Source organism: Panthera onca, chromosome E1 (genome assembly GCF_046562875.1).
Source record: "Panthera onca isolate mPanOnc1 chromosome E1, mPanOnc1 haplotype 2, whole genome shotgun sequence".
In the NCBI taxonomy this organism is placed as follows: domain Eukaryota; kingdom Metazoa; phylum Chordata; class Mammalia; order Carnivora; family Felidae; genus Panthera; species Panthera onca.
In genome coordinates, this window is record NC_138352.1 from 58,680,188 (window position 1) to 58,702,109 (window position 21,922).

The 21,922-nt window shown below is 52.3% G+C and overlaps 1 protein-coding gene across 3 annotated transcripts; it reads right to left on the reverse strand.

Annotated features, from left to right (window-relative positions):
* Window positions 1-882: 882 nt before the first annotated feature.
* On the reverse strand, window positions 883-21,663 carry MEOX1 (mesenchyme homeobox 1). 3 transcript variants are annotated; one of them, XM_078437107.2, is made up of 4 exons: window positions 21,575-21,663; window positions 20,750-21,272; window positions 4,331-4,503; window positions 883-2,803 (listed from the first exon to the last, which is right to left on the reverse strand). In XM_078437107.2, the coding sequence occupies exons 2-4, from the start codon at window positions 21,216-21,218 to the stop codon at window positions 2,681-2,683; spliced, it is 765 nt and encodes a 254-aa protein (XP_078293233.1). In that variant the 5' UTR covers window positions 21,219-21,272; window positions 21,575-21,663; the 3' UTR covers window positions 883-2,680. The 3 variants fall into 3 exon arrangements, with proteins under 3 accessions (XP_078293233.1, XP_081647436.1, XP_078293234.1); XM_081791310.1 differs by having other exon boundaries at window positions 20,750-21,646; XM_078437108.2 differs by lacking the exon at window positions 4,331-4,503 and having other exon boundaries at window positions 20,750-21,654.
* Window positions 21,664-21,922: the final 259 nt, after the last annotated feature.

The window sequence follows — 21,922 nt, forward strand, 5'->3', positions numbered from 1 at the left end:
TTGTACAATGGGACGGTACTTAATGACACAGAACCGTATGCTTAAAAATGGTTAAAATTTTATGTTGCTTATATTTTACCTTGGTAAAAAAAAAAATGTAGGCCGATGGGACCATCTGGGCAGAGCGTGAAGAGTGAGGAAGGCAGTGGGCAGAAGGAGCAAAGCTCGGGAACCAGCAGTGGGGGCAAAAGAACTGAGAAAGGGGTCTGCATGGGAGACAGAGAAGGCACGTTCTGGAGAGACCAGGGAAAACAGGAGAGGCTGATATCCTCTGAAGCCCCTGGGGTAGAGTTGGCGGGGGGGAGGCGCTGGAGTGCCCAAGGACGTCTGTTTTGCTTGTCTTTGAGCCTGAACCTTTTCTTTGGCATCTTGATTTTGGTCTGCTTTCCTCTGCCAGCTCCTGATGATGTCATTTCTGGTCAATGCCCACGTTGGGCCCAGACTGACTCAAGACCGAATCCTGGCCTGGTCTCCTCTCTTGGCGCCCTCCCTCCCCTCTCTGTAGCCAGTCTTACTTTGTGCATTGTTGACATCTCGGTGAAACTAATCTTTTTTTAATTGAAAAAGACAGAGGATGGCCACCATTGCTTCTTGTGGCATTTGTATTACTATTGGTGTGCATCGTTTTACCCCGGAAAACAAACACTTCCAGACTCTGAATTTAAAAGTCAGGGGTGCTTGGGGCACCTGGGCGGCTCAGCTGGTTAAGTGTCCTACACTTGATCTCGGCTCAGGTCGTGATCTCTCGGTGCGTGAGCTGACAGTGCAGAGCCTGCTTGGGATTCTCTCTCTCCTCTCTCTCTGTCTCTTGCCCACTCACGCTCTCCCTCTCTCTCTCAAAATAAATAAGTAAATGTTAAAAAAAGTGAGGGGGGCTTAGTGTATGGTCAAGATTCCTTTATTAACAAAAGAACCCATCTTTTGTTTACAGAACTTCAATGATTTTATAAGCCATAGGTTAGGGACACGGACAGCTAAAATTTTACAAGGGGACACGGAGACGATGTGGTTGCATCTTGTGGAAGAACATTCTTTGCTACAACGATTACATTTGCACCCCCACATTTTGAAGACCCTAAAGGGGGGCACCTTGATTCTCAGTGCTTTCTTTCTTCCCCTTTTTCTTTGTTTCTAGACATTGTCTGGGTGATCCTCACATGGGCATCACAGGGTTGCACCTAGAGAGAGCGTGGCTCTGCGAGGAAAAAGGCCCGGGAACGTTGCTCTTTTATTGATTTTATTTCTCCAAGAGTTTTCTTACTAAGTGAATTAACCTTGCACAGTTAACTTGATGTCATCTTAAGAAAATATATGAAATATGCTTTAGAAAAAAATTACACATGCTCTAACCAGCCATCTCATTTGGCAATCATTTTCCCCAGCGTCTGTCCTTGCGGGATGGGGAGGTGGGGTTCTTTTTACATGTGAGTGATTAAATCTACACACAAGAGCTCCAAACTCTTGCTGACCTCCCTCTGCGACACCAGCTGGTGTTGGGAGGCAGCGTACGAGGCAGGCCGAGGTCTCTCTCGAAGGCTCCAGTCGCCCCAGGCTGTTTGGCCATCAGTCCCCGGAGGGTCACCCCAGAAGATCTGGGCGGTCCACGTACATAAACTTAGCAGCTCCTCCCATAATGACAGCAATTGTGGAACACATCAGAAGGGCTCCGATGTATCCCATGGAGAAAGAGGGATTGTTTTTCTGTCCCTGTTTGCAGACAGCATCCTTTGAAAGCACAGGATACTTCCGCTCCAAGGATCCACATTTCTAGGTCCTCACTCACTGGCCCTAGAGTGATCTCTTCATCCTCAGAACACAGGGGACACTTTCCAGCCCTCGACTCAATAATGTGAGCGTCTGCGTAGGTTTTCAATCCAAAAACTGTGGATTGAAAAGGAGTAGCTAGATGCTCAACAGTCCCAGCCGCATCCCTGAATGGACTCTGAAGAAGTGTTGTCCTGGGTCCGTTCTCAGCCATCCAGTCAAGTCAGCGCGCACGGGCTGGTGCGGGGACCGCTTACACCAGCCTGTTTTTCTGACAGTTTTCTGACAGTCATAAACTTGGCCACTCAGACAACAGATTTGGGAGACAAGGACTGAGTTTCTGTCCTCAACCCTCCTCACACTGACTCTCCCTGGGGTTTGGGGGTAACCGAAGGCCCCCAAAGCCTCAGATATGGAACCCAGAAAGGAAGGGTGGTCCAGGGGGTGCGTGTGTCCTAGTCGTTTCCTTTCTTTTGGAACATTTGCTTTCACAGGTCACTAGTTGGTCCCAGGGCTCCTTTCCCAGCAGATCAGGTGGTGTCCAGACCTGGAGAGGAGGTCTGGCTGGGGTAGGAGGAAGGTGGGAGCAGGAGGTGTGGGCAGCAGCCGAGACACCCTGAGCGACGGTGCGCCCAGAGCTGTTCCCCAGATTCGCTCGGGTTCAGTCCAATCAGGCTGCTGTAGGATTCCGCAAGAAATGTGGGAAGCCAAGGGCTTGGGGCAGAGCAAAACTGGATAGAACTTTCTGGGAAACTTCAAGGCTTCCAGGAATGCTGGACAGCTTCACGTTTAAGAGTCACTGAAAGACGTGGAGAGGTGGCCCTGGGGTGGGTGGGAGAAGGTGAAGGTGGGGTTGGGGTGAGGGTAGTTGGGGAGGGGGCTCAGTCCTCAGTCTTTTGTTCCTCCACGGAGACTCTCACTCTGAGCTTGGAGAGGCGGCAGAGTCCCCATCCTCTGGGTCCTGCCCACTGGGGGAGATAGGCTGACCCCCTTTCACACGTTTCCACTTCATCCTTCGGTTCTGGAACCACACTTTGACCTGGCAGAGGAAGCAAAGGCACCTGGTCACTTCAAGGCAGGTGCCACTACCTCCCCGTATGGATGCTCGAGCCAGCAGGTCGTAGTTCCTGGGACCCCCAACTTGAACCTCTGCTTGCCCTGCCCCACTCCTCCAGAGGCACCAGGAACTGACACGACAGGGAGGACACATCAATCTGTCCAGATGCCTGTCTTGTGTCTCTTGACAAAGAAAGCCTGACAGTCTGGGGACAGGGTCTAAAAGGCACTCGGCATTGGCCCCACCCCCTTTCACATGCCCCGCCCCTCCTGTGGCAACACGCCTCCTTCCTCCTTCCCGCTTCTGTTACCCAAGGCTCTGGGAGAAGAGGATTACCACCTTCGTCCCCAGGCACATTTACGAAGCACTAGTCAGTTTAGATAGCTCCGGGCTGCTTACTCCCTCATCTGAGTTTCAGCACTGCCTGCAGGGTGTGGTCACGACCCTGTTTTACAGATGGAGACCTGGAGAGGTTAGGAGACACATCCCAGAGGTCACAGGGCTAGAAAGTGGTAGAGACAGGACCTGATCTTAGTTTTCTAAACCTAGCACTCCAGCAGAGCCCTTCATCAACTGAAAGTTGCTATCAAATATTATTATTATAAGACTTTACGCCATGTTAGAGTACGGGTGTGGATGGAATGCTCTGAGGGAAAGCCCGGAATGAAAGGCGTAGGAAGTTTTTTTTAGGGTGTGCCCAGGAACCAGCTAAAGAACTTATTAGAAATGCAGATTCCTGGTCCCACTTTATTATTACTGCAAAATGGCTCTCCAGAGTTACAAAATCTGCCTTTTATTTTTTTTTTTTTTACTTTTTAAATTTTGTTTAATGTTTATTTATTTTGAGAGAGAGAGAGCGGTTGGGGGAGAGGCAGAGAGAGAGGGAGAGAGAGAGAATCCCAAGCAGGCTCCACGCTTTTAGTGCAGAGCCCGATGCATGGCTCAATGCAGGGCTTGGTGTGGGGCTTAATCTCACAAACCATGAGATTGTGACCTGAGCCGACACCAAGAGTCAGACGCTTAACCGACAGAGCCACCCAGGTGACCCTTGAGTTGTTAATTTGATTTTTAAAGTAATCTCTGCACCCAACATGGGGCTTGAACTCACGACCCCAAGATCAAGAGTCACATGCTCTTTGGGCTGAGCCAGCCAGGCACCCCTTAGAGTCTGCATTTTAAGCAAGGGCCTAGACGATTTCAACGCACACTTTGGGAATAACCAGATAAGAGGTTCCAGCCCTGACTGCCTGTGAGAACCATCTAGAAGACCTTTGAAAAACTCCGATGTCCCAGACCAATGAAAACAATCTCTAGGGGTGAAGCCCAGACATCAATGTTATTCAGATCTCTGCGGGTAATTCTCAGGTAAGAGCCACAGTTGAGAACCACTGCACTGGGCAGAGAGGAGAAAAAGGAGAGGTGTGGGGGGACGTGGGGGGATGTGGGGGGGTGAGAGAGCAGAGGAAAGAAGGGACGGCCGGAGGAGGAGGAGGGGCCCCTGGGCTGCACCTGCCGCTCCGAGAGGTCCAGGTTCACAGCGATCTCGTATCTCCGGAGCCGGGTCAGGTAGTTATGGTGAGCAAACTCGGCCTCAAGCTCCCGAAGCTGCTCCTTGGTGAAGGCTGTCCTCTCCTTTCGAGCCTTGCTGCTGCCATCAGGCTTCCCTCGGCTCTCTGGGTTGTCTGGGGAGAAAGCATCCCAAAGAGGAAGATGTGAGCCGCTGAGGTCTCCTCTGTTCCCTTCTATCCTTAAGAGTCAGGACATCCTTACCTTGTCTTTCTTATTTATTTAAAAAAAATTTTTTTTAACATTTATCTTTTGAGAGATGGAGAAAGAGCGCGAGCAGGAGAGGGGCAGAGAGACAGGGAGACACAGAATCCGAAGCGGGCTCCAAGCTCTCAAACCCACCAAGCATGAGATCATGACCTGAGCCAAAGTCAGACGCTTAACCAACTGAGCCACCCAGGCACCCTGTTTAATGATTTCTACTATCCAGCCCATCCTCCCCATCCCCAACCGCTTGACTTTAGTAGTGGCCAGAAGCTTGTGGGGCAAGAGGTTCTAAAATAAAGGCTCTCTGCCCTCAGCCGCCTTACCATCACCTGAGAACGATCGGAAATGCATTATCTTCAGGTCTCATCCCAGACCTACTGAATCGGAAAGTCTGGGGGGGGGGGGGGGTAGGGCCCAGCAGCCCCTACCAAGACTTCAAGGTGAATCTGACTTAAGGTCAAGTTTACAAACCACGGCTCTAAGACCACACTTCTCGAAGGATGCCACGGCAGCTGCAGCAGGGCCAGGAAGTTGGTCAGACTTGCAGGACCTCAGGCCCTACCCACCACCTGCTGAATCAGAATCACATTTTAGCAAGATCCCCAGGGGAGTTGTGCGCCCACGTAAATTGAGAAGTGTGCTGCCTTAAGCTCCTTTCCCCCTTTGATACCGGGAGGGGCCGGGTCTGGAAAGTTCTGGGCTCTGAGTTAGACACAGCAGGGCCTCAATCGTAACTGCCAACAGTGGTGGCGGGAGCAAGCCCCTTACACGTGTCAGCCACTTAATCCTCACGATAATTCAGCCAGGTGCGTTCTTGTATTAGCCCCAACGTATGGACCAGAAAACTAAGCACAGAGAAGGTGAGCAAGCTGTGCAAGTTCATCCAGCCGGGCAGTGGCAGAGGCCGAACTCAAACCCAGGCAGTTTGACTCACATACTGTTGAAGTAAGATCCTTGTAGGGAGGATTTACAAACTGTAGAGTGCGGTACGAACGACAGGGACTGTATGTTCTCTCCTGAGCAAGGTGAGAGGCGCGTCTACCTTCACTTTGGTGGTGGGGCCGGAAGGAAGGCCAGACACCGGCACAGGTACCCACGCGTGCCACTGTCCCGCGAATGGCTACAGGACCCACTTTGCCTGCAAGGCTCTAAAATTTAGAAGTCTTTTCGTTTCATTGTCCTTTCACAGACCAGGAGGCCTAGGCTCAGAGTCAGGTGCGTTACTGAAAACTGCGCCCACACCTCCTGCCCGGTCCACGACCGCATCCCTGTGTGTGTGTGTGTGTGTGTGTGTGTGTGTGTGTGTCGGGCGGGTGTTGGGAGGAGGGCTTTTAGGCAGGGTGGGGGAGGGCAGGGAAGCCGTGCACACTCCCCACCAAGCAGCTACATTGTGAACAGGTGAGGAGGTGAAGACCCCTCGTCAACCCCGTTCCATTCTGGAACTTCGGCCTTGGATGTCGTTCCCCATAGTTCCTTCTCTTGCTTTCCAGCAGTCCGTGTTTCGGGTTCCAGTCCCTCCACCCCAGCGTCCCCGGTCCCGCCGCCCAGGAGCCAGGGAGAGGGGCCGGGGTGGCGGCTCCCGACGCGGTGAGGGGCGCACCGTGAAAGCGATCCGGGCCCCCCTGCGGGAACAGAGAAGACGGAGGAGCGCACCGCTCCCCCCCCCCCCCCCCCCGCCCCCACCAGGATCTCCCTGGCTCTGGGGAAGGCTGGCCCAGACCCCTCCGGAAGCCGGAACGTGGGCCGGGGGTGGGGGGGGGAGGGGGGGCGGGGAAGGACGCGCAGCCCCGGGGACCGGGGATCCCAGGCAGTCCGAAGGAAGGCCTTGGCAGCCTCCGGCCGCGGGTGGGGGGCGGGGGGAGACAGCCTTTCCGGAGCACATCCTGGCCGGCCTTTTCCCATCCCCGCCTGACCCACAGCTCACAGTGGTTCCCAGCTCTTCCCTGTCACAATGAGTGAGTGTAAAACCACGCAGCCGACTCACGCGCCAAGGTTGAGTCCTTGGTCTCCTTGCTGGGGCCTTTGAGGAAGTCACTTAACCTCTCTGGGCTTCAGTTGCCTCCTCCAGAATAAAGCACCTACCTCCCAGGGTTATTGGAAAGCCTGGACCAGCTCCTGTGTGTGGAAACTGCTTTGGAGACTTTAAAGTGCATGACAAAGAAAAAAGTATTCTTCCAATTCTTCGGCTCCCCGAGATGCCATCTGAGGGGCTGTGGTTTCTTGAAGGCTTCTGTGTCATCAGATGCATTTAATCCATTCCACAAAACACCCCCAGGAGCATTATTATCCCCTTTAGCACTGTCGTGTGAAATTTGTGAAAATTTGATTAACAGGGTTCTCTTTTTCCCCACCAGAAACTGCTTTTTCCCACATGCTCCTGTACCTGGCACAGTATTTCCTAAACATTTGCTAAATCCTACTCAGTGTACTGAGGAGGAAGTGGCCTCGGAGAGGCCCAGGCACTTGCCCAGTGTGCCCAGCAGTGTTTTGGGGGAGGGGAGGGGGGGAGTGCAGAACCGAGACTGGGATCCAGATCCCTTTGACTAGAGGTGTGGTCAACGCTGGCCTCGGTCTTCCATCATCCATCTGGCACGGCGTGATCTGGACTCGCAGCTCCGCCTGTCTCCACATCCAGGGCTCCTGGAGGCCGTGTCCCGGATGGATGCCCACACCTACACTCCCCTTCTTCTGGGCCCGCACAGGTGCGCCCGGGTTCCTATGGAATCCCCAGAAAACAGCCCCTGCCCCCGCCCCTGCCCAGTCCTGCACATAATCCTCCCAGGAGACCCAAGAGAGAGGAGGGGAGGTAGGGAGAGGACCCCTCTGTGTTGGTCTTGGACTGGTTCTTGGACCTCTCTCTGCCCACCTCCCCTCTCCTCTTATTGTCCTGGTTTAGGCACTGGGCCTCAGCCTGGGAAACAGTAATGGGGCAGAGAAGCCGGAGCCGGGGAGTGAGCGAGCCATTCCGTGAATGGGGAAGAAGACCTTTCATCACTGTTAGAAATGACAGAAGGGCCTGAAGTACGGGGGACAGAAGTGGAAGTTCTGCTTTGTTCACCACTTTCATCAAGATCGAAAAAGAAGGATGAGGACAAACCCTGAGCCATTTCTGGCTCGGGGTGTTCGGTCTGCCAGCTCCCTCCTGTGCACAGTTCACATGCACACTGCCCTCAGGATAGTTTGACCCCAGGCGAGTACACCTTTGTTGGGGGGCCTCCTTCCCACCCTGGGCCTCAGTTTCCCCATGTGTAGGAGCATGGGGCTGGGCTGGGTCTTCGCGCCCCTGAGGAGCTGGTGTCAGGGTCCTTCCCCAGTATGCAGCCTGGCATCCCCTTCTTGTCTCCCTACTCTCTCTTCTGTTGAGAACCCCTGGCCTTGAACTTGAGGCCCCTCCAGTTTCAAATATTCTTGTCTGGGCCCCTAGTTCCTCCCTTCAGTCAGATCCGAAGTCATGCTCTCTGCTCTGTTCCAAGGCCGTCCTTGGTCTTCCCAAGGTCCTCAGCACAAAGGTCAGGGCCATGCCAGGGAACCTCTACCTCCCTCTGGTGTGCAAAGCTCCCCTCCCGGAGCTGAATGGGAGATTCAGATTCTCTCCTTGGAGAATCTGGGCCTTAGCAGGCTCTAAAGAAGGCTCTCTGACCTGGGGCAACTCTCTTAAGTTCTCTGAACTGCCTTCCTTTGCGAAACAAGCATATCTACATCCACGGCAATCAGCAGGGGTAAAATGCCACGGGTAACGCGTGTTAACCCCTAGCACGGCGCTGGGTGTGCCGTGAGGCTCCGTCCGAAAGAACCACGAGAAGAGAAGAGGTTCTCCCGGAGACGAAATTGCAGACGTGAGTCACGGTGGAGGTTAGAGATGAGACTTGTCAAGGTACCCCGTCTCCAGAGCTGTGTGGAAGCGATGCCTTTTTAACGTCTGGCCTTTTAGCTGTTTTCCCTTCTCCACTATGTCTCTGCATCTTGCTTGGATCTGTGTCTCTGGCCACCATTATGTCAGCCTTGCGGTGGAGGTGGGGGTGGGGGGTGGCAGGAGGGGAAGTGAATGATTCCAGGCACAGTAACTAAAGCATCGATCAGAATCACACTCCAGCCATCCTGGTCCTGCTTCTCTTTCCAGGGCAGGGGTGCGTTTTCCAGGACTGCAGAGGGATGGGCTGGTGCTCCGCCGGCCTGCCTCTGTGGCTCAGGAGGAGCGGCCCGCCCTGCCCGGCCCCTGCACCACCCTCCCAGCCAGCCAGTGGGGCCACGATGGAACGGTCGTGCCCGGAGAAATGCAAACAGGATGTATGTGTGATTGTGGTTTCCACCGTGAGCTTTTCCACCATCCAAGGCAAATTATTTCATAAATAGCTGTCAGTTTTGGCAGGCCTTCCTAAAGTTAGCAGACAGCTTTATCGGAGCTACAAGGAAGTTCAGACAGACGCTGGGGAACATGCCTTTTTGGAGGCCTGTATCCCTACTCCCCAGTTGTCATGGCCATTTTCCATAAATTTCTGTCCAAGACGATAGAAAGCCACAGGCTCTGCATTCAAATAACAACTTTGCCGTTGACAATGGGTCTCTTTTCCCCAGAGATAAACATCTTTGGGGCTTTCACATTTACTGCAGCATCATAGAACAGTAGCACTGGAAGAGGCTTAGAGCTATCTCCAGTCACCTTTCCATTTACAGGGGAGCCTAGAGTAGGTGAGAGAGGGGCCTAAGACACAGCTAGTTAGCGGCAGGGCTAGACCTCAAACCCAGATTCCCTCGACAGGAAGCTCTTCCACATCTTGGGCTGCTTCCTGTCGTGTCCTCTTAATTATTCTGTAGGGCAGGTAAGGTACACACCAGCCCATTGAACCGATGAAGAAATGAAGACCCAGAGACTGAAAGGCTTGGTGGAATTGCCCTGGTACCAGTCTGGGGCTACGGCCAATATGTCGCATTGTGCAGGGGGGACGGTGAGCAAAGAGACTGTGCTCACTCCAGGGACATGTCCGTTGTGCGTCCATGTCTGATTCCCTGAGACTCCCCAGGGAGGAGAAAGGGAGGAGACACCTGGGGCATGCTGTCAGCAGGCGAAACCTTGGCAAACCCTCTGAAAATGGCAAATGTGGCTTCCTGGGCTGTCACAGTGCGGGCCTTTGACGTCCTTGTTAGTTCTGATACTTTCAACTTCGGGAGGAGTCAAAGTGCATCAAAGTAGACCGGACCCAGATGGAGCCAGCCCAAGACGAGGTGCACTTTTGTGTCCCAGGACGTCCTTGGCTTCCTGGGATTGGCCTGCCTGTCTCACTGGGCCCCCGTGAGCCCCACCCACCTCCAGGTCCGGGCCCTTTCCCTCTCCTATGGGTGCTCCAAAAGACATGGGGAGGGTTCACAGCCTCTTTGAGGAGCCCAGGAGGAGGTGGGGGGAATTCAAAGTATGTTTCCTGGGAGAGAAGCAGATTGTTCTGGAATGGAAATGCCTGGTGCTATAGTCCTTGCTGAAGGGCCCGGGTGGGGTGGGGCAGTGGGGGTATGCGGTGGTGAGGGAGAGGGGAATCGACGGGCGATGAGATGGGAGCGTAGATGGCCGTGGAATAAGGGAGCACAGAGGTGAAGGGGAAGGGGGGCCGTGGAAATGAGGGCCGGGAGCAGCAGCCAGCCTCTGAGATGGGCGGGGGGGAGGCACGGGCGGCTCTGGGCTTTGTTTGTGTTTATAAGTTCCAGATGTCGCCCTCAGCTGTCACCAAAGGAAGTGTGGGCTTCAGGACCGGACCCCACTGCTCACACTGTCCCTCCACCACTGTGCTCAAGGAACACAGGGACACCATGAAATAGAAAAGGCTGGGGAGGGGGCGGGGGAGGAATCCTGGCCGGAGGCCAGGGAAGCCCAGCTCAGGGGGCAGAAAGGGCACTGGGGGACAGGCGCTGCTTCAGGGGGGGCGGCAGGGGAAGGAAGAACTGTTTTGCTTCTGGAATCGTCCCCGCCCCCCTGGGCCCAGATGTCCTGACTTATTCAAGCCAGAGAAATAGGTGACTAGGGCGGGACTCCTGAGCCCCTGGCCTGGCAGGACGGTGGGCAGGCCCGAGTTTGCTCCTCGCTGACCTTCTTACAGCCCGTGAGCTCTTCGGACCCTTTTGTGTTAGATGCTGGTCAGAATTGTGCTGCTTTGGTGGATACTGACTTTCTGCAGAACTTCCAGACCGTATCTGGCTGGGGCCCGAGGGGACTCAGGCACAGGGTTTGTGCTGATGCCTCTGAGTTCAGACAATGGCCAAGGCCTCGAGTCCCGATCTGGGCCCTGATCTCTGCCTGACTGTGGGGGGCAGGAGCTTTCACCAGGCGGGATGTGGAGTACCTGTCTCTCCTTCCACACTGGCCGCTCTGGCTCCTAAGGCTTCTTCCTCGCTGGGGGGGGGGGGGGGGGGGGGGGTCTGGAGTTGGAGTTGGAATGAGGGGGGCTGCAGCCGTTGCGTGCCCCTCAAGCCACACCCTGCCCAGCACTGCAGTGACCCTGGACCAACGAGCCCTCAGAGACAAGGCAGAGCCAGCTGGTGACGGGCTTCAAAGGCTCCCTCTGACCTCGGGTCCCTGCCTTGCCAGGTTTTGAGCACAGGTGACCTGGGATGCAGCCAGGGTCGGGGAAGACTTTGAAAAGAGAAGGGTTGCTCATTTGTGGGCTTGGAAACAATGGATTGAAGGGTTACCAAGTGCTGGCTGTGTCTTTACATCTACGATCTCATCTTGTCCCACAGCAACCTTGCGAGGTAGACCCGTGATCCTCATTTTTCAGAGGAGGCTGGGACTCGGTGGGGTCTAGCACTCGCCGGAGCTCATACAGACGGGAAGCTGTGGATCTGGGACTGCGTCCAGCTCTGCCCTGTCAGTGCACTTGACATTAGCCCCCCGAGCCCCTCCCCCCACCCTCTTTACTAGGCTGCAGCCCAGCACGGAGGGTGGGCACGGATGTGACATCACCCGGCATGGTACTCTGCGACCCAAGTGACACTGAGGTTGTCCGTTCATTCCATTATCACCTCATTTCCTTCTTCCTGTGTCAAACAGCCCACTTCTTCAAAGATTCATTCGTGGGGCACCTGGGTGGCTCAGTCGGTCGAGTCCAACTCTTGGTTTCGGCTCAGGTCATGATCTCACGGTTTTGAGAGTTCAAGCCCTGTGTCAGGCTCACGGTGCAGAGCCTGCTTGGGATTCTCTCTCTCCCTCTCTCTCTCTCTCTCTCACTCTGCCCCTTCTCAACTCGCGCTCTTTTAAGATAAATAAATAAACCTTAAAATAAATATAAAGATTCATTCCTAAAAGTGTCTTTCCTTGTAGGTGTAAGATAAGAATGTAAGGATCTTTTTGTAGCCAGAAACAATGCTCTGAGTGGAAAAGCTCCAGTGGCCAACAGGACCCGGGGCTAAGAAAGTTCTGAGGTCATGCACCCCTGAGATGCTGCTTTCACTTAACTGGAGCCTTGGTGCCACAGCTAGAACCTTGCCCTTGTTTTTACACCTCCTGTTTATGGGCTGAATTGCCCCCTCCTCCCCCATATGTTGAAGTCCTAACTCCCAGGACCTCAAAATGGGACTGTATTTGGAGATAGTGTCTTCAAAGAGATGATTAAGTTAGAATGAAGCCATTAGGGTGGACCCTGATCCAATCCTACTGGTGTCTTTGTAAGTAGAGGAGATTAGGACACAGAGAGAGACACCAAGGATGCCCACACACAGAGAAAAGACCACGTGAAACCATGGCAAAAAGACGGCCATTTGTAAGCCAAGCAAAGAAGCCTCCAGAGAAAACAAACCTGCTGCCATCTTGATCTTTGGCTTCTAGTCTCCAGAGCTATGAGAAAATAACCGTCTGCTGTGTAAGCCGACCAGCGTATGGTGTTTTGTTACGGCAACCCGGGCAGACTGAGATGCCCCTAAATCCCCGGAGCCAGCGTTCGCCTCTGAGGAGAGGGACCAAGGCCAGGAGGGGTGCTTGGCAAGGCTGATGCCAGTCCACAGGAGACTTCTCTGCAAATTAGAAAAGGTGCCCTTTCCTCTAGACCTGAAACACAGCCACACATCCGTATGACAGCTGGGCCCTCCAGCTGCCCAGCCATCGCAGCCCCCCTATCTGTCCTAGTGGTGAGTCCACCATATTTTTCTGCCACAGAAGCTCTACTTGCTTCCCAGCCTTGGTGGCCCTGGTACTTGGGAGCTGACCTGAGTACCTTGTGGGGCACTCCTGCAGAGAAGTGGCCAGCCCAGTGGCTGTTCGTTGTGTCTTTCTGGCCCCAGCACTAGCCCTGACCCTGGGCTGGTTTTATGATTGAAGTCCGGCTGTCTGCACACTGTTTCCTGAGCGAGACTGTAAAAGTCCTGATGAATTTTACAGGAGTTCATCACACATGGTGGAAACCCCCGGGGCCAGGTGGCACAGCCACTCTGAGAGAAGGTGAGAAAAATGAATGGATGGACAGACGGATGGATGCCAGGCTGTAACAGAGGCTATTGACCAGACATTGAATGAGCTCCTCCCGTGGTAAATGTTCTAGTCGGTGCTAGGGAGACTGCATAGGGAAACCAGTTATCGTTCTGGCCCTCCAGACACCTCAGTTTTAGGGAGAAGGGAGCCATATGCTGTAGCTCTGGATGAAAGGCAAACTGGGTTTGATGCAGAAATGGAGGTACAAAGAAGGCATGTTCTGTGTCTTGGGAGAGGGAGGTCAGTAAAGGATCCTTGGACACTCACCAAACTAGAAACAGCAGGGGATTGTCTCAATATAATAAAGGCCGTATATGAAAATCCCACAGCCAACATCATACTCAATTGTGAACCAAAAACAAAACAACAACAGCAACAACAAAAACCAACGTACAATGAAAGAAATAAAATGCATGTATTTTGGAAAGGAAGAAGTAAAAATGATCTCTGTTGACGCATGACACGATCTTGTACGTGGAAACCCCGAAAGATTCCATAAAGAAAACCTCTCGGAACTAACGAACGAATTCAGCAGAGTTTCAGGATACAACATCAACACACAAAGATCAGCTGTGTTTCTATCCAATACCAGTGAACAATCTTGAAAGGGATATTAAGGGAACAATTTACATTGACAATGGCCTCACTTACTCGATCCCTAGCAAAATCCCAATGGCATTTTTTGCAAAGATGGAAAAAAAAAATCATCCTAAAATTCATATGGAATCTCAAAGGACCCTGAGCAGCCACAACAATCTTGAGAAAGTGAAACAGAGGGAGGCCTCACAACTTTCTGATTTTTAAAACATATTACAAATCTGCAGTAATCACAACAGTATGGCACTGGCATAAAGTCAGACGTGTAAAACGATGAAACAGAATACTTATGAAGTCAGCCCTCACATATATGGTCAGATGAGCTTCAACAAGGCTGCTAAGGCTACACGGTAGGGAAAGGATGACCTTCCATAAATGATGTGGGGAAAACTGGATATCTACATGCAAAAGAATGAAGTTGGACCCTTACTTAACTCACAGCATATTAAAAAATTAACTCAAAATAGTTTAAAGACCTAAACATGAGATTTAAAACTGTGAAGCCTCTAGAAGAAAACGTGGGGAAAAATCTTCATGACATTAGGTTTGGCCATGATTTCTTGAATATAGCACTAGAGGCACAGGCAACAAAAGCAAATATAGAGAAATGAGACTACGTCAAACTTAAAAATGTCTATGCAGCGGAGGGAGCAATCAACAGAATGTAAAGGCAAGCTACAGAGCGGGAGAAAATATTTGCAAACCATAGACTGATAAGGGATTAATATCCAGAATATATAAAGAACTCCTACAAGTCAACAGCAAAAGGCAGGCAATCCAACTAATAAATGGGCAAAGGACTTGAATAGACATTTCTCCAAAGAAGATCTACAACGGGCCGACAAGCATATGCAAAGATGTTCAACATCACCAAGCATTAGGGAAATGCACATCAAAACCATGATGAGTTATCATCTCATCATGTTAGGAAGGCTACGGTCAAACAAACAAACCAAAACCAACCAACCAACCAACCAACCAACCAACAAACAAAACAGAAAAGAACAAGTGTTGGTGAGGTTGTGGAGAAATCAGAACTCTTGTGCACCGTTGGTGGGATTGGAAAATGGTGCAGTGGCTATGGAAAAGGGTATGGAGGTTCCTCAAAAAATTAAAAATGGAATTACCGTGGGATCCAGCAATTCCACTTTAAAGTATGTATCCAAAAGAATTCAAAGGCAGAATCTTAAAGAGATATTTGCACACCAATGTTCATTGTGGAATTATTCATAATGGCCAACTTGGGAGCAACCCAAGTGTCTGTCCATCAACAGGTGAATGGATATAGCCAAGGTGGTATATACATACAATGGGATATTATTCAGCCTTAACAAAGAAGGAAAGCCTGTTATCTGCTGCAACACGGATGAAGCTGGAGGACATCGTGCTAAGTAAAATAAGTCAGTCACAGAAAGACAAATACTGCGTGACTTTACTTACACGAAATATCAAAAGTAGTCTAACTCTTTTTTTTAGATCAGCCTTTAATAACGCTTGGTATTAAAAGGCAAAGTGAAATGGGTTTAACTTTGGCCTAAACTAACTCCGTGTTCTGTTCGGATTTACTCTTCATCCAATATAATGGTACAGCCCCACCTCAGCCCACCCCCTGGCCACCCCCTCCTCCCGCCCCCACACCTTGAGGCACAGAAACAGAACGTTGAATGCTATTTGTCAGGCCTGGGGAGAAGGAAAAGGAGAGAGTTGTTTTTCAATGGATTTAGGATGTCGGTGTTGTGAGATGAAAAAGTTCTAGAGATTTGTTGCAGGACAATGTGTATAGATTTAACACTACTGGGTGGTACACTTAAAAATGATCACGATTTGGGGTGCCTGGCTGGCTCAGTCAGAGGAGCATGAGACTCTTGATCCCGGGGTTGTGAGTTCGAGCCCCACATGGGGTGTAGGGATTGCTTAAATAAATAAAACTTAAAAAAATATTTTAAAAAATGATCACGATGGTAGGGGTGCCTGGGTGGCTATTTGGTTAAGCGTCCGACTTCGGCTCGGGTCATGATCTCACCATTCGTGGGTTTGAGCCCCATGTCAGACTCTGCTGATAGCTCAGAGCCTGGAGACTGCTCCCGATTCTGTGTCTCCCTCTCTCTCTGCCTCTCCCCACCACCTCTTGAAAATAAATAAACATTTTAAAAAAAACTTGTCTTGGGGCGCCTGGGTGGCTCAGTTGGTTAAGCGTCCGACTTCAGTTCAGGTCATGATCTCGCGGTTCATAGGTTTGAGCCCTGTGTTGGGCTCTGTGCTGACTGCTCAGAGCCTGGAGCCTGCTTCTAATCGTGTGTGTGTGTGTGTGTGTGTGTGTGTGTGTGTGTGTCTGCCCCTCCCCAGCTCTCACTCTGTCTCTCTCTCTCTCTCAAAAATAAATATTTAAGAAAAATGATCACGATGGTAAGTTTTATTTATGTGTTTTTTTTTTTATCATAGTATGTATGTATTTTTTTTTTCAAAGATTTTATTTTTAGGTAATCTCCATACTCAATGTGGGGCTCAAACTCACACCTCTGCGATCAAGAGTCACATGCTCTACCAACTGAGCCAGCCAGGTGCCCCTGATCATAATTTTTAAAGTGGAGATTTCAAATACAAGACATCCCATGGTAAGAAATCTCAGGAGAGCTCCTCTGTGCCATTATAAGCTATATATTTAGAAAATCAGCACCGGTTCTAATGGACACTAAAAGCTGCAACTTCTCAGCGACAGCTTCCACTGAAATGATGCTAGGTACAAGGGGAGCCGTAGCTTTTAAAAAAGAGAGGAAAGATTCTTCGAGGCGGTGATTTTCGAGCTGGATGTTAACATCAGAAGGGTTTCAACAGGCAGAGGAGTGGGAGACGGGGAGAATGCTTGAAGCAAGGGAAAGTTCTTCAGGCAAATGAGGTTGGGAGGAGAAAAAGGGGGGTGCGTTTGCAGGGCAAGTGAACTCATGTGGCTGGAGGCAGTAAGGAGACAGGACAAAGCGAGTCTGAGGAAGGCAGGGGGAGTACGTGAGAGCACTAGCCAGCAGAGCTGAGTCCCAGCATGGTGGGGGTGGGGGTGGGGGTGGGGGTGGGGGTAGAACCTCTCCCAGGCGGGAGATCGGATTCACCTACAGCCAGGCGGATCACGGGCGACCTTCCCTTGAACCCCGCCAGGAAATCACCGCGAAATCCCTCATTCCCATAAATTAAAGACGACCACGGTAGCAAGACAGATCGACAGATCGAGGGCAAACAACAGTGGCCACACAGCTGTCCCTGCCAGCAGGGATCTTTAACACCCATGGGCCCTGGGGCTGGGAGTGTTTGCGGTAAGACAACATCACACTGGTCTCCTAAATCAGTTTTGTGCTGTGAACCAACAGAAGGTCTCTGAGTGGGAGCCAGAGACCCCTGCTTTCCTGATCATTTATTTGAGCTAATCAGCTCCACTTCTAGTGGGGGTGATAGGGGAGCAGCTGGGACTGGCAGAAGGAGAGGGAAGAGCAGAGAACGTTCCTCTTGAAACAAACTTCCAGTAACTTTCTGTTACTGGAGCCGCCTCCGCCGGCCAGTACGGGGCCCTTTCGCCAGGCACGACTCACCCCCCAACCTCTCCAGCAGAACTCTGGGGTCCAAGCTCCTAACTGAGGACAACTGGATTTTGGGACGAGGGATAACTGCAAGACGTTCCCATGTCTTATACCCAAGTTCAGCAATTTCTGAGTCAGTGTATTTGAAATATTCACTTCCATCGACCCCCTTATGTTCTGAAGGTTGGTTCTGGAAACATGGGCCTAATAACATTCAGAGCAGCTATTTATTGAACTCATGTGCCAGGCACAGTGCTAATCTCAGGGATCAGTGCATTTAACCTTCACAGTGACTCTGTATGGAAGGTGCTTTTGTTATGATACCATTCTGCAGCTGGGGAAACGGAGGCTCAAAGCAATTAAGAAGTTTTCCAAAGTCACGCAACCTGTCTGCCTGCCTCGTGAAGAATTCTGGAAAACACATTTCTTTTTTTTTTTATGTTTATTTTTGAGAGAGACAGAGTGTGAGCAGGCAAGGGGCAGAGAGAGACAGAGACACAGAATCTGAAGCAGGCTCCAGGCTCTGAACTGTCGGCACAGAGCCCCATGTGGGGCGTGAACCCACAAACAGTGAGGTCACGACCTGAGCTGAAGTCGGACGCTCAACCAATTGAGCCACCCAGGCGCCCCATGGAAAACACATTTCTAATCCATGGTTGATTAATCTTCAGAGATAGTTTAGCAAGGGCACGTGAGACACTCGCACAGTGCAAAATGCGGGTGGTGTCAAACCCTCAGTAATCAAGAGAAATAATATCTTAATGCAACGTTTTTAAAAAATCAAAGTTAAAGGGCCCCTGGGTGGCTCAGTTGGCTAAGCGTCCGACTTTGGCTCAAGTCAGTCATGATCTCGCGGTTCGTGGGTTCGAGCCCCGCGTCGGGCTCTGTGCTGACAACTCGTAGCCCGGAGCCTGCAGCCTGCTTTGGATTCTGTGTCTCCCTCTCTCCCCACCCCTCCCCCCTGCCCCCGCTTGTGTTCTCTCTCTCAAAAATAAATAAGAATAAATAAATAATTTAAAAACTTAATGTGGAAAAAAAAATCCCTGCGGAACAAAATATCAGAATTTTAAATAGAGAATGCAAGCCGTGACTCAGGATCAGTGGAGTGGGATGGGGGTTCTTTCTGGGTTTGTTTCCCGTGAGCTGGATTCCAGATTCTTAAAGCTGGCTGTGAACCTTGCTCACCTGCTTTCCCCTTTCTTCGGGCTCTTAAGAAGCTGATTTTTCCTGCCTCGGCCCCCTCCAGTTCAATTCCAAAGGGAAAGACTCAAGCAACTAGCTGGGCTGTAAAGATTCCCAAGCTGAACAGAGAGAGTGGGTCGGGAAGCCTAAGAATGAATGAAACTCAGCTTGCCGTGCCCTGCCCGACTGCTGTTGCCATCGCTGCTGCTCCTGAGGGGACCCGGATGGACGGGGATCCCGGGGCCCATGAGAATCTGCACCGCCAACCCCCCCACCCCCCACCAGAGGCTGACCCTGTGAAGAGCTGCAGGGCATTCAGTGGAGGGTGTCCTTGTGCTCTTGGGATGGTCACCTGCTTGGCACGGGAGCTCACTCCCTAATGCAGTGCCACAGGCCACTCGCCCGAAGGAATGATGACACATTTGGGTCTGGCTGAAACACAGAATGATTTTGCCTCAGCCCAGCCCCTTGCCCGTACCTTCTGGTGCCTCGGCTCCCAGTTCCCTGGAAAGCGGCTGCCCGCCCCTCCCCCTCCCCCTCCCCCGGGGTGGCTCAATCGGTTAACCACCGGCTCTTGATTTTGGTTCAGGTCATGATCTTGCAGGTTCGTGAGACCCAGCTCCGTGCCAGGCTCCACGTGCTCTTAGTGCGGAGCCTGTTTGGGATTCTCTCTCTCCCCCTCTCTCTGTCCCCCCCCCCCCCCCCCAGCTCATGTGCGCTCTCTCTCAAAATAAATAAATAAACTTAAAAAAAAAAAGTGGCTGGATGCATCGGGGGAAGATGTGGGCAGGGGAGGTACTGGGCAGGCGCCACGGAGGGGAGAGCTCTTCAACTGGGCACAGAGCCAAGTCGCTGAGAGTCCCTTGGCGAGGAGAAGCAGAAAGTGCCCCATCTCGGCACATCTCCAGCCAGGGCTAGGAATAGTTCAGGATTTAACCAGCTGGAGATTTAAAGGGCCCTCCTATCAGGCAGCCAGGAGGTCTGTGGTCACTATCATCCATCGTGAGCGTGTTGAGGGGCTTCTTTAAGCACGGAGAGTGAATATTTCCGAATGAGGATTCTGTTTGAAATCTGCTGAAAGGTGCGGGCTTTGGGGTCTGAGGTCTAGGGTTTGAGCTCGGTTCTAGGGTTACCAGATTTGCCCGGGATTGAGGGGTTTCCTGGGATGCTGGATTTTCAATGCTAGCCCCGGAAAAGTCCTGGGCAAATCCAGATTAAGTGGGTCACTATCTAGACTCCATTCTAGCAGGGTTCCCCTCAAACTCTGTCTCTCCTTTTCCACGCGTATAGGACGGAGATGCTGATCAGACCTGCTGTACCAACTTCACACACTGGCGGGACCCAAAAGAGCTAAGGTGTTTCATGCAGCACCTCGGAACCCCACACCCCGCCCCCCGCCATCAGAGCACATCCAATGCTAGACAGGCAGCTTCTTCTCCCTCTCAGTTTGAGCCCTTTGGGATGTGAGACCTTTGCATTCATCTCTGCGTCCCCGGCGCCTTGGGCAGTGCATGGCGAAGAGAAGATTCTCTGGGAAGTCTGTGCTACATTGAAAGTGCTTCGCAAAGCAAAGCACAGAGTGCTCTTGTTGACTGGGTGGCACTCTCCTCTCCTACCTGCCCCTGTTTAGCCCCGTGAGAAGGTCCTCTAGAGGTTCAGACAGACAGACCCTGCTCCAAGGATGGCTGTGAGGAGGACACAGCGGGCAGTGGGGACAGGAGGCACGGGCACAGCCTTGTTCTTAACACGCTGACCTGCTCTCTTGGCCCAGGCACGGGCAGAGTGATACCTTGTGGGCAGTATGTCCCCAATCTTGATACCCCATCTCCTCCTTACCCCTTGCCTCTCCCATCCTGGTCCAGGCCTGCTTCTCTGCCTCGAGCCTCCTGGAGACATAGAGTCCTGGCTCTGCTTGACATCCCAGGGTCCCAGCCTCGTCCTAGCCCTCCGAGCCCCCATCTCAGCTGACTCCTCTGCCGAGCAAACCCTTTGGCTCTGGGACCATTTGGAGCCTCCCGGGGCATGGTGGGGAGAAGCATGAGCCAGAGGCAGCCCGGATTCAGGAAAGCCCCTCTCCAGCCCTTGCCCGCCTGCACTATCCCACGTATCCTCCTAATCTTTGTGGATCTTATTTCACTCACTTGCTGAAATAATCTTCCCGGGGTCCAGGGGTGCTGGGGGCGCAGAGACAAACCCCATCACCAGAGAATCCTGGACCTCTGAGTAGAAGGAACCCCAAAGGTAACTCCTGCCTTTGCGTAGATGAGAGATTATCGTTTGCAATTCCTGGTCAGGACAGCTCGGCTCAGAGAGGGAAAGCAACCAAGCAAAGGAATGTTCAGCTGCTCCTCAGCCACATACCTGAACTCTCCTTTTTCCGTCTGGTTGACTTCTTCTCCGTCTCGTGGGCAGTGCTCCCCAGGACCTCGTAGTCCTCGCCTGGGCCTCCCGTGGTGTCCACCAGGCCCGGGCTGCTGGCCCCCACGTCCCTGGAGCCCCCAGCTGGGCCCGGGTTGAGCCTGCGCCGGGCCTCTGAGACAGGGAAGTGCCAGTCAGGGGGCTGTGGGAAAGCGGGGTGCTGTTCAGTGAAGACGCGCTCCTCCCGGGGAAGGCTGTGTGGGGCGGCTGCCAGGCAGGAGGCTGAGAAGTCGGGGTACGCTGCCGTCGCTGTCGCCGGGAAGTCTGGTTTCTGGTGGAAGGAGAACGGTGTTGGCGGGTAGTGGGGCAGCCCCGAGGCCCCACTGCCTTCAGAGTGGGGATTTCGAAGGCAGCCCCAGACCGGGGCCGGGGGGTGGGGGCTCCTCATGCAGCTGCTGGCCACGGGATCCATCTGGGGGGGTCTGTCGCTGCGCGCCTCAGTCTTTTCAAAGTTTTGATTCTTACGCTTTTTATATTCAAGTTTTGAACAATGCCAAAAAAAAAAAAAAAAGATAAATAAATAAGAGGGGAGAACGATCAACGGAAAATTCACCCCAGGAACCAAAACCAAAACGAAAACTGAAGTCTCTCCTTCAAGTAGGCACGCATGTGGCCGGCCACGCGTCTGGGTGCGGGCACACCTATGTCAGGCTTCACTCCTGGCCTCCTGCCCCTCCCCGACACGCCAGCCTGCCTAGTGGGGTCCCCTGCACGTGTATGTGTCGCCGATGACACTAAAACATTTTCACTGTGTCAGCCCAGACGCACCAGCTGATGAGCGCCCGTCCTGGAGCCCGCAGCAAATGCCTGCCGAGGGCTGGACCAGGGCTGTGAGGCACACTTTTAAATCCTGCGGTGGGGAGAGAGTGACACATTTCTGAAGTGAAACATGAGAGAGGAGAGGGAGGGGTTAACCAGCACACACACGATCCCCTCCAACCAAAACCCCGAGCAGGCAACTATTAATCATCAGAAACCTTATATGCACATCTAATGGGATTTGCAGATGGAGACTTTTAAAGAAACATTGTCTGTATTGCGTTTTTTTAATTTTAAGGGGAGAGAGCAGTGCGCGCACACACACAACTTCTTTAATGTGCCTCCTGTACGCTATGA

Coding starts and splice junctions, on each gene's coding strand:
- MEOX1 (XM_078437107.2), bottom strand. CDS start 21,218: ATGGATCCCGTGGCCAGCAGCTGCATGAGGAGCCCCCACCCCCCGGCC. Junction 4,504..20,749: donor ACGGAAAAAGGAGAGTTCAG/GTATGTGGCTGA, acceptor CTTTCTCCCCAG/ACAACCCAGAGAGCCGAGGG. Junction 2,804..4,330: donor TGGACCTCTCGGAGCGGCAG/GTGCAGCCCAGG, acceptor TTCCTCTGCCAG/GTCAAAGTGTGGTTCCAGAA.